Source organism: Callorhinus ursinus, unplaced genomic scaffold (genome assembly GCF_003265705.2).
Source record: "Callorhinus ursinus isolate GAN/ISIS: 27379988/994484 unplaced genomic scaffold, GSC_fseal_2.0 scaffold12, whole genome shotgun sequence".
Lineage (NCBI taxonomy): Eukaryota > Metazoa > Chordata > Mammalia > Carnivora > Otariidae > Callorhinus > Callorhinus ursinus.
In genome coordinates this window covers 25453312-25466192 of record NW_027397074.1, presented here as the reverse complement: position 1 = coordinate 25466192, position 12881 = coordinate 25453312, and the positions used below count along the sequence as shown (strand labels likewise).

Here is a 12881-nt window from a genome sequence, read left to right as displayed (position 1 = left end):
TTATGGACAACATCATCTTTTTCTGCACAGTTTTTACATAGCAACAATACTGTATATACAATTTTGTACCTCATATTTTTAACTGAAATTATGAAACCAAGAGTTTTTATATTTTATTGAAAACTAATCATAAATTGGATTTAAGAAAACGAAAAAGTATTCCATTGAATGGGCTGCCCCCCCCTTTTTTTTTTGCACATAGAACTTCTTGGGGATTGAAAAGATTATTTTCTTAGAATAGAATCCTAGAAGTGGAATTACTGTCAAAATATATTAACGTCTTTACGGCTCTTGATACTTATTGCCAAAATGCTTTCCAAAAATGGTTGTACCAATTTCAACAGCTTTTAATATCAATACCCATTATACCTGTATTTGGACTATGAATATCTTGTGAGAATAAACAAGTTTCATTATCTTTATAACCCCAATACTTTAAATTAATAAACTTAGATGCTATTTTATACTAGAAAATTCTTAAAGCTGAAATCCTGACACCTGGTAGAGGAACGTTTGCTATTCTTAAAACTCTTCTTGAAAATCACTCCCTCTTACCCCCTTTTTCCTGCACCACAGGACCCCGATTCTTTTCTACACAGAACCCAATCTTTAATGAGATCATCTTACTCCCCTTTTAAGAAATGACAACCAAAGTATTTTTCATATGGAATTCACAAAGCTCAAGGATATTTTCATTCATTTTAATGACTATCTGAAATAAAAACAAGGAAATTAATCCCTACAGAGTCTGAAGGCTCCTCCACTCTGTCAAAAGACTTAAGGGAAGTGCAAAAACACATTAAAAGGAAAGTGGACATGTTTTATTAATATGTGCATTCCATGCCTTTCTAAACAAACAAACAAAAAATCTTTTGTTTCCTAAATTACTGAACTATGAATTCCACAGGTAACTCAACTATTTTTAAATACATAAGTTAAAAAGACACACACACAAATTCAGCAAACTACATTGAGAAGTATGCTTGAAATGAGCTCAACCAAGTCCCCCAAATATCTACTTTACTTTCCAGGGATTCTAGTATTCTGCCCTTAACAATTTTAGCAAGGATTTTGTTGTTGCTACCTCAATTACTGTTTTGCAATTGCTGTCTATTAAATTTCCTAGCACGAATTGGCTGTAAGATTGTTTTAGGTCGTCATTAAGAAATTTATATTAAATATGCAATAAGCTACTTCGGTTAACAGAAGTTGGGGGGATATTAGTGTCACAGTTTATTATTATAAATAATTTTTGTGTCTTCTGTCAGCATAACCACAGTAGTATCTCAATACCACCAGCTGATAATAATCTTTATAAATCCTACTTTGCAGCTATACCATCTGTTAGTTATTATTTTATATGTGTCTCCATATGCATATGTGAATTAGTTGTCACTCAAGACAAATATATAAATAGAATTGTGGTTTTGTGGGGAGATTTTTATTGGCTTGTTTTTGTGTTTTGTCATCTTTAGGCCAGTAAACTAAATAAATAAACATATTCCTCAGTCTTGGAAACTGAAACTAAATGCAAATTTAAAAACAATTTTTGTAGTACAAATAAAAGAAATTTAAATTCAATACACACTAAAAGTATCTACTAAAACTAGGTTGAAATTAATAGTCACCAAAAGTGGATATAATTAAAGAACCTGAAATTTACATACACATAGCTTTTGAAATATACCTACAAAACCAAAAAAGAATAGGCCCACTAGTAAATTAGTAGCTAACATGGTTCCAGTTTTCACAATACGAAACACTTGCCATGACTGATGATTTGAAAATAATGACTAATTACTTGCTTACTTGTTATGTTTATTTCCCTGAGAAGAGGAGTCATAATGGTAAAAACTCAAAACGAGGCCCCCAGTGAATCCGGGGGTTTATTCCTGAGCCGTACGTAACCAGCTCCTAGACTGGCAGAAGCAAGAAGTAGTGGCAACACCATCACAACTCAGGACCAAAATTCACCCAGAAAGGCAACAAGGAAAAAAAAAAAAAAGAAGGAACAGAAGGAGATGGATAATCCTCCAGTTGGAATTAGTTCCAAATTATAATGCTTTCCCCAAGTACTAGAGTCTAATGACTTTCATTTCAATAAGCCCAACCATGGGCTTCTAGGGGCTCACGCTCTACGCACCGAAAACAGACGAACTCTCCTAAAAGCTACCAGTGGCTCTCAAAACACAGACTAAAGCGCAACGTGAGAGTAACCACATTTGATGACTAGGTGGTTCAATATTTCCTTAAGTTATCCTATTTTAGGTGATGATGCTCTGGGATCATACAGAGGGAACACCAAAGTAGAAACAGCAGTAACTACTTAGAGTCATCACTGAGAGAAACCCTAAAATATTTAGGGAAGGGGACTGAAGAAGACAAGTACACTGAGAAATTTTTCTGAAATGAATGCCATATTACTTTCAGGTCACAAAGTAAAAAGTCCCACGAATTACTTAATACAAATAAATATGCTGCCTTTCAGAGTCATTTGTGTAAACACAGGAAGATATCTCATAATCCACCTCTGTAAAAATGAACTTATTTGATGTCCAAGCCAGATCTCTTTTTTTGCACATTATATTCTGCCTAGATGCTAGAATTTCCATGATGTTGGGAGAGACTCTATTTGGAGAGGGAACACATTTTTTAAGTATACTTGGGCTATGAAGTGTAAGGAAAAAATATCACAGACTACCTAAAATATTTTAACTGCCATCAAAACTACAGTGTGGCACAGGCCGAGTTGCATTCATTTCTTAACTCTTTATCATCTATCACTGAGATTCCTGTGTGGAAAGTCATTTCATACCATGATTTGCCCCTGTATTTCTAAGTTTTTATTAAAAATGTTCTTATTGAAGGATTTCATTAAGGAATCTCACAGGAATTTATCATACAGGAATTAATTGTGTAAATAGTAAGACAAATTCTTTCATGGTCCAAAGCTCACCAACTGCCTGAGGTCTCGCTTCACTCTCCCTCCCTAATGACACCTATTCGAATCTTCGCTGAAATCTCACTTGTCTTTGAAGTTATGGAGTTTAAGGAACTTATTTATTCCATTTTTTATTATAGTGATTTGTGGCACTTTGATTTTTTCCATGAACTGATTGAGAATTTCTGCTTCTCTAGCTAAGAATCAGAGTCGTATGTATATTTACATCCTCTCCACCCCAGGTCCAACAATTCCTTGAGAATAGCAGGCAATCTCGATGTTTATCTGAACTCACCAAAAAACCTATTTCAATATACTAAAAGCCACCTTCTCCAAAGGGTCCTTAGAAAAGGGAGTTATATTTGGGTAATTAAAGTGTTATTTTTAGGCATTATGGAACCCACAGTAAATTACCAAACATATTCTCATTATAAATAATATTTCAATATTTCTTGTGTAGCCACTGAAAATCAAGATAGCGAGAATCTTTTCTGCTCGGTACAATAGTTACGGTTTCTTAATCAGATGTATATCTTTTTAAAAAATTTTATTTATTTATTTGACAGAGAGAGAGAGAGAGAACAGCGAGGGAGAAGGAGAAGCAGACTTCCCGCTGAGCAGGGAGCCCAACCTGGGACTCAATCCCAGGACCCCGGGATCATGACCTGAGCCGAAGGCAGACGCTTAACCGACTGAGCCACCCAGGCGCCCCTATCTTTTTTTTTTTTTTTTTTAACTAACTGAAATCATTACACCCTTCCTTACTAATGTAGTAAGAGTGCCAAAAATAATGTAAATTGACAGATTTTTATGGGTAACTCCTAAGAAATAAGAAAACTTTTTCTTTTTATAGTGGTAAAGAGAGAGAAAAAAAAAACAACTATATGTTTATCGTGTAAGAGGAAAAAGAGGATTTAATGAAAAGACTCCCAAGACAGCATTTGCAGAAGACTGCTTGCTTATTTGTTCATTTATCCATCCCAGAATCATTGACAGGATATCTTTGTCACACCACACGGGTCTGACAGTATGTTAGTGGCTGGAGCTGGTTCACTAAGCTGTAGGCTCCACCTTCCAGGAACTGACACTTTGGTGACGTCATAAAGACAACACAAGTAGTACGAGGGCTCTGAGGTTATCTCCGGCTGGGAGCACGGGGGAAAGTTCGAAAAGGAGGGGCCGTTTGGAGAGCATTTTGTTTTTAAGTTTTATTCTGCAGGCTTCAAGGCACTGGGCGGGGGGAGGGGGGCTAATGTGACAAAACCTGCTCATCTAACAACAGTCTAGTGAGCAGATGAAGACCTCGTTGGAGAATGAGAAACCAGACTTGGAAGATATTTGTGAGGCAGAATCAGTAAGATTTGATGGACTTGATAAAGAGATTGAGGAGAATGAGTCAAAATGACAGGCTGAAGCCTTTAACTTGGCAGGCAGATGATGACGTTATAGGAAATCTCGATTATCACTAACACGTATTTACTGAGCACCTTCCATGTAACAGACACTTTTCTAGGCCCACAGAGTCTGTTTTTGTTCTAGTCAGGGGAGGCAGATAGTAAACAAATGAATAATCTGAGAAGTAATCAACTTGATGGAAGAAATAAAACAGGGTTATGTGACAGTGACCAGGGGAAAGAGACACTTTAGCTGAGGCAGTCATGAAAAGTGACATTTGAACTAAGACCTGAATGACCGCTGGGTAACAAAGGGAGAGCAAACGCAAAGGTTGAGGTGGGAAGGAGCTTAACACGACCAAGGGACAGAACAGTAGCTGGGAGGTGGGTGTGGGGAGAAAGGAGATAGGAGAGCATTTATTCTAGTTAACAGTGTGCCGCAGGCAGGGTTTCAGCCAAGGAGTGATGTGATCTGATTCGTATTTCCGTCTCCTGTATAGGAGAATGGACTTGAGGGAGCAGAACGTGACGGTGAGGGTGGTGACTCAGTCTAGGGTTCTACCAGTGCCGGTGCTGAGAGGGAGGGGGTCAGATTCCCGTTGTAAAGGGAGAGGTGACAGGGTTTAGGGACGGGCTGCATGTGGAGTGTGAGGAAGAGAGGAGCCGGGACACCTCAGGGGTTTGGATTCTAAACAACTGTATAGAGGGTGTGGTGCTGTTACACAGAGATGGTGAAAACCCGAGCAGAGAGAACCTTCAGGGTGTTGGGGCTGGGAATCAACAAGTCCTCTCCGGTTGCGTCAAGGCTGAGCTGCCTAGAAACTTGTCAGTGAAAGGGCACGTGGACACTTGGGTACAGTCTGGAGCTCAGGGGAGAGGTCTCACGGAGATATACTTGGGGAGTCATCAGCCTCTTTGTAGAATTTAAAACCACAAGACTGGATAAGATTCATCTTGACTGATCGTGAGTGTATTCATCCATACATTTAACAAATCTTTTCAACTGCCTATTCCGCGCTAGGCTTTAGGGCTACAGAGGTGAACCAAACAGGCCAGGTCCCTGACCTCTCTCTGGCTGGACGCAGCAATGCCCTCCTGTGCTGTAAGAAGAATATAAATAGGGGTGTGTCACCATGTAGAAAGTTCCAAGCTCCATGGATGTCTCTTGTACCCTAATAATTAACCTTCCCCCTAAATCTTAAAAATGATTATTTTAGTGATTAAATAATGTTAGTATATTTCTACGTAGTATGTGGAAGTATCTGAATTACATTTTGAAGTACCCACAAGGAAGAAATCATTTTCTCCTGTGGAAAAGAACAAATGCCCTCGTCTTGCCACTGAACAACGTCAAGGAGTACACTCTGATGCTGGAAATAGTAATGTAATGCAGTTCTGAAGAGGTTATTTGCAAACCGTTCTCGACAGCTTCATATATTATCTATTTATTCCAAAGTATTAGAAAATAGTCACTCAATTAAAAATAGTTCAAATGTTTTAACTTAGGTGCTCTTTTCCTCTTTTTTCATTCGGGAGTTTCCAGTTCCAGCATTAGGAAAAGCTTAGCCCTGGCGAAACCACTCCCTGTGCCGCCTTCTCTGACTTTTGAGCAGATCACCTGCTTTTTCTGTCCGAGGCACCTGTCTACATGACCAAGAGGAGAAGTTACCATTTATCCTCAGAGGACTATCTAATCATACTGACTTGTTAGCTTCACCCCAAAAGGACTTACTGAGTTTCACTTACCTCCAAAGGTTGGCTGCCTTCAGCTTCTGAAGTTTTACCTTCTGTTGCCTTTCTTTGCTCATGTGCTGTATCTCCTATGAGGAAACAAAAATAAAAACAAACCTTTACCATACCCTGGAGGCCAAATTGTCTTCTATTTATTTAAAATATCTTTTGTTACTATACGTTTCACATTATGGAAGCAACTACTATTTCCTTTGTTACAAAGTAAGTTAATTTTTAAGAATGATAATTTTATACAGGTTCCAGAAATCATACATACATCTACATACATACAACCTAAACCAGAGATGTATTCTGCTTCTACAGACGTTTACTCTGGAAAAATTCATATTTTGAAAATCAAGTCATATTTCAAATAAACTAGGAAAGCTTATGACTTAAGGAAGATACGGCAAATTATTTTCAAACTAAAAGTCTTTTTAATATGAATAACTGTCCTCCAAGTTAGTTTTTTAAATAAGGTTTACTCATTGTAAGTGTTTACTTGTGTGTCTGTAGATTTGCCTCAGAGTAGATATGTATATTTCCATGTAATAGTTAACCAAACATCAAACAATCTTTACAGAAGGGAAGAACAATGAACAGATTCGTAAATTAGCCTTTTGTTCATACTTCGATTCCTAAGGCTGATGCCTGGGCGGGTTATATTACTAAATGAAGTTGGTAACCAGGCTGGCTCCAAGGACACAGGACAGACACAAACATAGGTAAGTAGAAGCATAATTTAATTTCTTAAAGGCCTATTTTATTAACTATCACTAATGATCTGTGATTAACACATGGTAGGTAAAGAAACAATTAATGAGAGCTTGATTTAGTAATTTGTAAACTGCACTTCCCGTAAAATTAGGCCAGCTCAGGAATGTCCACAACAGGGAAGATTACAAAATTCATAGATGATGACTTGGCCAACACTAAAGGTTAGGAATTTGTTAATAAGGAAGGTCATAAGTCCTGACTGGAGATAACAAAGTATGCAAGTAAGTCCTGGCTGAGCTTAACTTTTTTTATGAAACACAAAAGTTTAACATACCATTGCCGATAATCAAGGAAGAGCCTCACTGAAATTTTAAGGAATTAAATAAACCTGTTAAATTCCTAAAATCATGAAGCATTATGGGGTGCCTGGGTGGCTCAGTTGGTTAAGGGTCCGACTCTTGCTTTTGGCTTAGGTCATGATCTCAGGGTCGTGAGATTGAGCCCTGCGTCAGGCTCCCAGCTGCGTGTGGCGCCTGCTTAAGAGTCTCTCTCTCTCTCTCCCTCTTCCTCTGCCCCTCCCCTGCTCTCTCTAAAATTAATAAATCTTTAAAAAATAAAATAAAAAATAAAATGCAAGCACATCAATCAAAAATGCATATTCTAGCTTATAAGCTCTGTTCTCAGCTATGTGCAACATTATTATCGTTGGCAAGACCTACCACAGAATAGGTGTTCAATAAATACTAGCTGAATAAATCAGTGAACTTTTCTTTATACCTTCTAGTTCATAAAACAGATAAAATATTAAATGGTATGTAATAAAAGCTATATTTGAGCATACAGTTAATGTCCTTCTAAAACATATCTGTTAAACTTAAAAGGCAACTATATTAAGTACCACTAGGGTGTACTGCTTCTAGGGATCCATGATTATGGCATAACTTATTAGATTTTAAAAATAGTTAATGATTATTTATAAGAAAAAAAATCATACTAAAAAACATCAGGAACTTTTGGGTTATGTCTATAGGATAATAAAGTTAATAACTGTTAAGTGAAAAATTTACATCAAACTACTTTTGTGACCTAACATGTCAAACTATTTTGATTGATTTTGCAAATGCTTATTTAAACTGACCATTTGCATATCGAGGAGAATCTGCTTTTCAGAAATCTCTCTTCTCTCTGAAAGTTAGGGACAAGATCATCAACCCCCAGTTTACAGGTGGCAAAACAGATGCCGGAGAAGTTTAGTTGGCTTGGCTAATGACATGAGGACACAGCAGCCTAAGTAGCCGAGGTAATGCAAGGCTCTACACATTGAGGTCAGAGTGTGTTGAATGACTCACAAGCCTGATTCTTACAATATATATTGTCCAATACAAAAGGTCATTTACTCAAGAGTTTTTACCTTTTTGAATGATTATTGCTCTATCCCATAGCCACACAAACACTGCATTTAGCTAAAGTCATTCAACATGAAGTCAGTGCTTACTTTGCCATTTTCTGACTTCAAGCCGTGTGTCTGTGTGACGCTTTCTCCATTTCTCCCTACTGCTTGAATAACCAGAAAGGTTATCAGCCAGTGTTCCTGACATCACACAACACATCTGCCTGGAAGCGATTGTAGAATCATTATTTACTGAAATGCCATGTCTGGCGATGACTCAGATAGGACAATAACTGATTACAAGGAAAAATGCCATCTGTGAGATTATTCTCTATAAACAAAGGCAGAAAATGAAAACTGCTCAAACCACAATCAGAAAAGAACAGGTCACAATGAAATATAATTTTTGAAGGTTTTTTTCTTCCCACTGAAGAATTATTTTATCATGAGAAACATTCAGTAATTTTCTCTAATTTTTTATAACCCACACAAAAGTTAGATACTTCAACAAGAAAGAAAGACGCATGTGACAAATGTGAAATAAGGTACTTTAGTTTTCAAATTGTCCATTAACTCTGATCTATACACTGGGCAGATTAAAAATTTTCATTTGTGAGTCAGCTGTTTATAAAGAAGACTAGAACCTCTAGGGGCAGAGGCACTCAGGGCCTTGCCCCAAGTCTCCCAGGTAGAAGGCAGTCACAGTGGGGGCAGAACCTAGTCTTCTGACATTTTTAGGGACTCTCTGGTCTGGTAGAAGGTTCCAGTGGATGTGGGCTAAGGTGGAGGAATCAAGTCTGAGTTAGAGAATGGTGAAGAGAAGGGCCCAAGGATCTGAAAGGGAGCTCTGAATGCAGGATCTTGTGCTGGTCCAACCCTCTGGGCCCCCAGACACTTCTCTTGACTCCTTTTTTCTTCCATAAGCCCCACAGATTCTCTCTCCTCTTCCCTTTCCACTGATGATGCCAAACACTTCTGACCAGAGCAAGCCTCTGTCCTTTCTTCCCATCTTTCAAAACAAATACAGTCCCCTTGATACTTTTCCAGAAGTTTGCAAGGCTAGAAACAATTTCACAAAAGGCAACAACCCCTCTTATATTTACAATCATCAATTTTCTTGGCTTAAAATGTAGTTTTTATTTAGAACAAAAAATAAAATCTACACATACATACTAAGGAAGCTCTTTCAGAACTTAAAGAGCTGAGGTACAAGTTCTCTATATTTTAGATTAGGGATTGGCAAATTTTTCCAGTAAAGTGCTAGATAATAAACGTTTTAGACTTCATGGGTCCTACGGTTTCTGTCACAGAATTCTCAACTCTACCTTTGTGGCTGAAAACAGTCATAAACAATATATAAACCAATGAATGTGGCTGTGTTCCAATAAAATTTATTTACAAAAACAAGTTTCAGGCTGTAGTTTCCTGAGTCCCCCTTTTTTAAATTAAATTATCACTATGCTCAACGTGGGGCTCAAACTCACGACCCTGAGATCAGAATCACATGCTTTACTGACTGAGCCAGCCAGGTGCCCTTCCTGATCCCATTCTAGAGACTATATGTATTTCCACCTTTTCTAGGATAAAAGGCTGAATTATGTTTGAGTTGTATGAGGAAACAAGCAAGGGATGGTCATTAGAGTATCATTATGATCCTAATCTACTGGGTGGATTGGGTCAAGGGCGGGGAGAAATGGTGGTGAAGAGTGGGAAAGGGAGAGGACCCCCATTGCCTGTTTGGGTTACCCAGAGGAGACTTGTCTTGGCAAGAGAGGGGGTGAGGGAGTTCCTTCACTCCTTAGGCCTCCTTCAATGTGGAGGAAGCTCCACTAACATTAAGCCAAGGCCTCCCTCTACTCTCTAATCCATGGCTTGGTAATTTTGGGGGCCTTGCACATGTGGTTCCGCCCCTAATTCTTCCCCTTCTCTTGAGAAAGGGAGGGCAGTAGACAGCACGTTGCTGTCTGCTCTGTCACTCCACGGGGACCTCCTCCCACCTGGGAAAGCCTGCCCCAGCCCAGCATTTTCTGTAACTGGATGGAGCTCAATCTAAGCCTGGGGTTCAGAAATCCATTTGGTCCTTGATGGAAGAAGCCATATTCTTCAACACCAGCTTACTAGGCAATAAAGATGAGAAATTGGTCTCTATTTGGTGGGGGGCTTTTTCCCCCTAAATTGATTAGATCTTATCTGGAGAAGATGGGTGTTACTATTGGAAGGCCCTAGGGTCTAAAAGGACGGGGAATGGGCTGATATGGACAGGGCTGGAGCCTACCTAAATACGAAAAGCTGTGAAAACAGAAAACTGTTTTCTTTCTTTTAACTAAAGAAGAATTATATAGAACTGCCTTTCTCAGAATTGCAGCCCACAAAATACTACTTTTGAGGGGTTCACATGGAAAAAAGATTCCTATGGTCAAAAGTATAAGAAAAATCTGCAGAATGATTCCCTTCCTGTTGATTTCCAATGCACTTAAACAATTTAGAGGCTTGGAGAAATTCTTCTAGTAAAGAATCTTTAAGAGCGCCTGGGTGGCTCAGTTGGTTAAGCGTCCGACTCTTGATTTCAGCTCAGGTCATGATCTCAGGGTCCTAAGATCGAGCCCCACACTGGGCTCCATGCTAGGCATGGAGGCTGCTTGGGATTCTCTCTCTCCCTCTGCCCCTCCCTGCACTCTCTCCCTCTTTAAAAAAAAAAAAAAAAAAAAGGAAAGAAACTTTAAAACTTTTTCCACAATATATTTGACTATGGAGCATTTTATTCATCTGATACCCATTATGAGGGTATCTTGCAGAGGTCTATGAATACACTTTGCGAAATGCTGGTAGACGTTTCTGAAGTTAAAATTGATTATGAAATGTATTATTCTTACCCGAGTCTTCAGAAGACCCTCAAAATTGTCAAATTTGTTGTTCAACTTTTGAACATCCATCTTCCACAGTGCTAGCCTACACCTATTTTCCTTTAGCTGTCTTTTCACAGCTATCTTTTCCCGTCAATTCATTCGATGGCATTTGGGGTGGACTAGCAGTATGTGACTGCATTCTACTACATCATTCTGATTCTAGAACAGCTGATGATCCATGGAGGAGAACAGGGGAACCAGGCACCTTGAAGACACAGGAGAAAGCCCCAGTGAGCAGAACTATCTCCCCCGCATATTCCACCAATTAGAGATTCATTAGGGTTAATGAGCTCCTCTTTTAAAATGCAAATACCCTCTGGGAGTGTTTGCTTATTAGTCATTCACCAAGTGAAGTAGTGGAAAGAACAGTGGAATGGGCACTCCATTAACTCCTTTTCATTCGTCAGTCACACACTCATTATACAAGGCAGCCTGGCACTGTGGCAAGGGAATGGCTCTGGAAGCTGACAGAACGCGACCCCAATCCTTCACCATATCCATGACCTTGGGCAAGGTACTTAACTTCTCAGAGCCTCAAGTTCCTCATCAGAAAAATGGGAACAATGATACATAATAAGGCTGCTATGAAGACTAGACTGAGAAAACACGTTCAACGCTAAGGGCAGGGAAGAAGGGGGCAGAGCTGGGGCAAGAAAAAGGTTTCACCTTCAGTGCTGGTGTCCTCCCGCCCTTGTCACGGGGCTGTTGCCAGTATCCCCGCAAAGGAGAGAGGACAGGAGAGGCCCTCGCGTGTTATCTCATTTAGTGCTCTTGGCAGTGTCGTGAGGTAGGCTTCATTCTATCCACGCAAGAATGGCAGGCCTGCTGTTGGAGTTCAAGTCCGATGACAATGCCAAATCATTACATAATCTCATGCTGCTTCCCATTACTTATCAAAACCTGAGTTATCCAACTCAGCTTAATACACTTTACAATGGAGTCTCCTCCAGTTTAGTTTAGTTTTCCCTTCCACGGTTTCCCATACTATCCATTTTACTCCCCGTTTTCCACTGTAATGAAGAAAGGAAGAAGAGACAGAAAGCAAAAGAACTAATTGCTGAAGACATGTCCTGCCCAGGAGCCCGCTGCTGTCAGGTCAGGATTCTGATGACAATTGTTGTAACCCCATGAGAAAATGAGCCAAGAGGAACAGCTAACCCAGGGAGGGAGGAACGAAGTTAGCAAACAAAAATGGGAAAAGGTTCAAGCCGACTAGGGATGAAAGAAAAGCAAATTAAAATGACACTAAGAATATATTAAATTAGCACACCAAAATTATTACACCCCAGATTCGCTAAGGATGGACTACAACTAACACAATGGCATCATTCTGACAATGAAGTGAATACTCGATAAACGTGTGTTGATTTGACTGTGGCGGGTGTGGTGAGGGGGGTGGAGAAGAAAGACGGTTCTATATACACCCTTACCAAGGGCTTATAAAAAGAAAGAATTATAAATGAATGTTAAAACATGAAAAAAAAATCTAAGGGTTCAATAGAACTGGCAATCTACTTTTTATATTAGTGTGGATCTTACTTTTAATACATACTGATATACAACTTTTAGGTAGGCATCATGTTAGATTTTAATTTTCTGACTGCTGTTAAAATCACACAGTTCAAACCTTGCTTACTCCTTTAAAAGCTTGGGGGCACATGAACAGTGAAACATGTTTACTCAGGAAAGTAGGAATATCAGCAAATCCAACTGAGGTCAGACCCACTGTTCAGTCCTACTGCCTGCTCTTAATTAACTTGTCCTAGGATTCCAAGGATGTCTTTTGGTCTGAGTCTTGTTAC

The 12881-nt window shown here is 39.1% G+C and overlaps 1 protein-coding gene across 1 annotated transcript in view; it reads right to left on the bottom strand.

The window, feature by feature from the left end:
• The window catches only part of UMAD1 (UBAP1-MVB12-associated (UMA) domain containing 1), a 215023-nt gene that overhangs the window by 62688 nt on the left and 139454 nt on the right, over positions 1-12881 (bottom strand). Inside the window, exon 3 of the mRNA XM_025872948.2 lies at positions 6082-6155. Coding sequence (XP_025728733.1) covers positions 6082-6155 — 74 coding nt within the window. The remainder of the gene's footprint in view (positions 1-6081; positions 6156-12881) is intronic.